Genomic DNA, 5376 nt, shown 5'->3' on the forward strand with positions numbered 1-5376 from the left:
TGGTTTTTCGCCATGATATGGCAAACCGTAACATGGTATTTGTAGTCAGATGGGGACTTTCTTCTCCTCTTTAGTGTTAGATGGAAACAATATGCTGTGAAATTTCATGGCAATATATTCAACTGTTTAACTTCCAGTTGTGAATCTTTCTCTGTATAGGTGATGTTTATTTCATTTCTATGCTACTTTCTCGTAATAAAAACCCAGTTACCCTAATTGGCGCTTGAGAGATATGCAGGGACAGGTTTTTGATTTACTTGCAGAAATAATTATAACAAAATAAAAAATGAGAAGATACTTATAAGCACTTGTGTTCGAGAAGAAAAAAATAAAAGCTAAACTTTTTTTTTTTTTTTTTGCAATATCATTCATGGATACACTGTTTATATATATGCATGTTAGCGGAGTTAGCCTACAGAAAACCATTCAAGCAGAGAGGGAAGTATATTTTCTTTTCTTTTCTTTTCTTGTTTGTTTGATAGGAGAGAGCAGTATGCATGATAATTAAAGGATAGGCTATTGCTAGTTTACTTCAGGTATGCTTTCTAAAACTGGTTTCCACCCTTCACGACTACCATCGTTGTCGAAGCTGTCAGTCTTCTTATCTGTACTTGTTTGACATTGAATTCTGGAAACCATGTCATCAACTGAAACCCCTCCCTTTCCCAACATCTCCTGCAGTTTTTGCTTGCTTATAACTAGCTTAATTCTTACAACTTTAGTTTCTTGTTGAGCTTCACCTTCAGGATCAGTTGAAAACCTCACCTTCTTCTGAGATGCCTTCTCTGACGGCAAAGGAACAGGTACAAGATAGTACAGGCGACCACCGAGCAGCTTTGTATCTGGCCGGAGATGCTGGTACACCGGAGTCGTCTCAGATATTGCGTGGCCAGAAAACTCGGACAACACCTGGTAAACTTTTACAGATGCTCTGTACTCTAGGACTTTCCCATCTGGTTTCATTATCTTTGTAACATTTTGTTGCAGAACCAAGCAATTTCCCATTGCTCCTGTTTTATCAAAGCTTGGTGAGAAAACTTTAGTTTTAAAAGTTGTGAAGGAATGAGGGTGGTGGGAATGAGAGTGGTATTTAAAGTAGATGGTTACAACCTTCCCCTCATACTTCATCAATATTACAGATATACCTTGTTTGTCTCTGGACCCCATGTGTCTGATTTTTTTTTTCATATTTTTTATTGGGTAGCAACTAGCAAGCTAGAATTTTAGATTTCATAACTCAAGTGGGTAATTATAGCTTTCTGATACACGCCTAAGTTGGGTGGATGAAAAGGTTGGTCAGTGAGAAAAAGTAGTAATCAGGACACCATGTAGTTACATACAATAGGGTTACTACTAAGCAATTATTAGAGCACAAATCTGTTTTTGGCTGTGATTTAGTTGGTGTGTGAGTTGACTCACTGAGTTAAAAGACTGAGTCAATTCAGTACTGTATACCTTGCATCTGTGCCAAAATGGATTTTCACCAGACCACCCTAGCATGCAGAACAGGGAAAGATCAGCTAAGATCCAGTAGGGCCACTATAAAGCTCAGTGTTTGACTACTGTGCCTCAGATTTGTCCTTTGGTTGACTACCTTTTGCAACGTTGGTTTTATGCTGTAGCTGCCTCCAGCAGTTACTTCCAAACGTGCTTATTGAGGTCGGTAAAGTTGGAAGGCATAAAATCATAGTAACTTGACCAAGTTTTTGCGTAACTTGAATGCATTGCCCCAAGGCACTGACTGCTCTTGAAATCTAGCTTAGCTGCTTAGCAATGATAGAATTATGAGGCAGGCGGGATTTTTTTTGTGAAATAGGATCCTCAGCTTATATTTTGGTACTGATATTTGTTCATCTTAGTACTACTTTGTTTTGAAGATATAGGATTAAGAGTTTGGAGTTGAAGACTTTTTAGATGAGGATCAGTATATGTCTTTTTTGTTTTGGAATGAAAATGTAGTTTCATGACCAGAAGAGAAATTATACAAACATAGCTGAGAGATCTTTATATGTGGAGAAAATGTTGTTGCAGAAGAGCGGTTATCAACTTGTTATGCATCTGGTCTGTTTTGAGAAAAGAAAAAAAAAGTAGTCTGAATCAAATTTTTGTTTCCTAAATGAGAATGCTGGACCTGGTAGGCTCTGCTAAAGGTTAAAGACCATGATGTGCTGATCAGTTTCCATCCCTATCAAGTTGGCTACGTGTCAGTTTGGCATTGCTCTGCCGTCCACGGCTCAGACTGGTCCATCTGAAGCGCACTCAAACTCAGTGAGGTTAACCTGCAGTTGTTGCTTTACTGCTTGAGCCAGAAGCCGAGTGAAAAAATAAAACACAAATGGTAGAGTTGTGATTTGGTGGAATAATTAGGTCATTTTTAGAAAGAATGAATTATCTAGGGAGATGATGATCATGATGAGGTAGCAATGAAAGGGATCGAGACCCACTTGAGAGGTATATAGGGGCATGAATCATGGCATGGGGATAAGTACTTTAGCGAGAGAAAGAAAGATAGAGGAAGAAGAGGAGGGGGAAGCAGCGGATTGTGTTTAGTGCTGTGTGATACTGTGATGTTGTCAACACGCATGCTTGAGTTGAGATATGAAAATGCTGGTTATTTCTTTTTACAAGTGGAGGTTAGAAAGTTGTACGCCCTTTTCTCAGAAATTCCAGGCAAGAAACATGCAACTAGAGATGATGACTGATCTGTGACTTCTTTCTAACTGTGGCATTACCTTTCATTTACCGTGTTAAGTACTGCAAGTGTTCTGAATAAAAGTCGAGAAAGTGATACAAATGAAAAATAAATTGTATGCAGAAGGTGCATGGGGCTTTAATGATGACCATTAAAATGAAGAGATTTTCTAATAAACGGTTTGAGAGACCCACTTTTCGATTACATTTCAGTAAATCAACTGTTAAATATTTAGGTATGCATGAGTAGATCATTTCTGAAAATTTTCTTTCAAATTGCTAATCAGTAAGGTACCGAACTGATCAAATCAATGGACGAATTTATAAATAATAAATCACGATTATGAATGTGTTAACGATTTTCAATTTGGTTGACAAGGAGGGAGCTTAGGGATATGAAAGGACAATTTGCAGAAATGATCTACTCATGAATATCTAAACATCTAACGATTGATTTGTCAAAATGTAATCGAAAAGTAGGTCTCTTAAACAGTTAATTAAAAAGTCCTCAACTAGTCCTGTTCAGAGCCTCTCCCCATAATGGTATCCTTTTGGGATTAAGATATCATATATCGACTTCTTCTGAGGAATTAATCTCGTATAATTTTACTGTTATCTAAAAAAAAAAATTCATTTTCCAAAAAAAAAAAAAGATAGTACGGACATATTGCAATATTGTATTGGTGCTAATCTAATCTCGTTTTAGTAATCATGTCGCAAAATTTTGATCATTTTCCCAAAAAATTCATTATAAAATATTGTATTGGTGCTAATCTAATCTCGTTTTAGTAATCATGTCGCAAAATTTTGATCATTTTCCCAAAAAATTCATTATAAAATATTGTATTGGTGCTAATCTAATCTCGTTTTAGTAATCATGTCGCAAAATTTTGATCATTTTACGGTTGACCCTGTCAAGTTGCTTAATGGGTTAATGGCATAATGCAATATATGTGGTTACAAACTTGCAATGGATTTGGACAAGGCTGTTGAAAGCAGTATGTAAATTCTAGGCTATGCTCGAGGCACTTGATTATCAATATCATCACCATCCAAACGATTCCATGTTCAACATGGAGCTGCTGGAATTCATAAAAGGCAATCTCTTTCACTAAACACTCGCAGCTATTTTTCTGTTTGTTTATTTGACTAAAGGATTTGCTTTAACTAACTTTACCAAAATACCAAGAGCACCCTTGAACTTAGAAACCAAACTGTTTGATCCATTATCATCATATACCGAGGATGTAGCTGGTATAGCTTTGGGGCTTTGAGCCATTTGGGTGGGGGAATCGAGTGATGATGAGCATGCTCGACGGTGCATTAGTATTGATCCTAGGTTACATTTTTCATGCCGTCCATTGGTAATCCCTGTGATGAAATGTGTTACATTTTTCATGCCGTCCATTGGAAACATGTTTATGTTACTAAAATACAGGACATATATAATACGGAAAAAATACACGTGCATTATTCGGACTAATGGCGGAGCTACGTGAGGACCTACTGGTCCTGTGCCCCAGTCAAATTTTGGTTTCTAACCGTATATATGTGGTTCTGCATATATATCATAGCCACCTAACTGTTATTTGTGTGTCTTTGCGTTCATCCATCGGGAGGCAAACTTTGTGGCTGATGCGATGGCAAATCAAGGTCACCATTTGAAGACTCCTACTACTTGGAAGGGGAGACTCCCCCTTTCTGCCCTTTCTGCTTTCAACTTTGATTCTTTTAGTTTCGGTTGTCCTAGGAGCTTCCGGTTGTAATTTTTGTTTTGCTCCTCAAAAAAAAAAAAAAAAAAAAAAAAAAACTGTTATTTGTTAATCGTTTTGGTCCTATGCACCTACCGACCCTTAAGTTCTTTATCTTCGTTGTTTCTTCTTTTGCAAGGAAATTATTTTGCATGTTAGCTAACTAGAGTTCTGTTGTATGCATGTATTATTGATTCAATTAGCTTTGTATAATTGTGGGGAATTCTTACTTCCACAAAACTCTTAAAGAGTGTTGATGAACTAAAATAAAATTATGAAACTATTTTGTCTAATATTATAAGTTTAATGAAAAAAAAAATCTAAGTGTTAAATGATCAAATAGTTTTATTTACTTCCCGTGACTCCTAAATGTTAGAATTTTCATGATGGAATCACTGAAATGCAAAGAGATATAATTTCAATGATTGATGTCATCCTTTTAGTTCTTACCAAATGAAATTAAGGGCGGCCTTATTAAAGGGGACCGACTATATTTGAATTTAGAAAACTTTACTTAATAAATCAAACGTTATAGCTTTCTTCAAAGACAACCCTTAATTTCTTCTCTTCGCCGGCCTCCTCCTTTAGCTAAAGAAGATAAAGACTGCTTAGTTATAAATTCAATAGATAGTGGAAGTGTCATTTCTTTACATACAGAATATACCACTAAGCACTTTCAGATGAACTTGGCAAACAATAACGGGCTCTTTCCTCTTAGAGGAAGAGAAGATTTCTATTCCAACTATTAAAAAAACCACGTATATCAATATGATGAATGATGAAGATCATACAAAATCTCTGTTGTCTACTCAATGCTTTGAAACTTGAAGATGATATATTTTCTAGAAAGGCATGCAAACAACTACGTAGATTAGCTGAATTCTTTGCTCGATCATGACCTAGCTTTTCATTTTCATTCTCGTAGGGGTTAGCT

General features: G+C 36.3%; 1 protein-coding gene across 1 annotated transcript; it reads right to left on the minus strand.

Moving 5' to 3' along the window:
* Nucleotides 1-319: 319 nt before the first annotated feature.
* Nucleotides 320-1182, minus strand: LOC133722538 (uncharacterized). Its single transcript, XM_062149419.1, has one exon. The coding sequence runs from the start codon at nt 1165-1167 to the stop codon at nt 523-525; it is 645 nt and encodes a 214-aa protein (XP_062005403.1). The 5' UTR covers nt 1168-1182; the 3' UTR covers nt 320-522.
* Between the last annotated feature and the right edge of the window lie 4194 nt (nt 1183-5376).

Source organism: Rosa rugosa, chromosome 7 (assembly GCF_958449725.1).
Source record: "Rosa rugosa chromosome 7, drRosRugo1.1, whole genome shotgun sequence".
Taxonomy (NCBI): Eukaryota; Viridiplantae; Streptophyta; class Magnoliopsida; order Rosales; family Rosaceae; genus Rosa; species Rosa rugosa.

Bases quoted from the DNA above. Each gene is read 5' to 3' on its own strand.
- LOC133722538 (XM_062149419.1), bottom strand. From the start codon at position 1,167: ATGGGGTCCAGAGACAAACAAGGTATATCTGTAATATTGATGAAGTAT.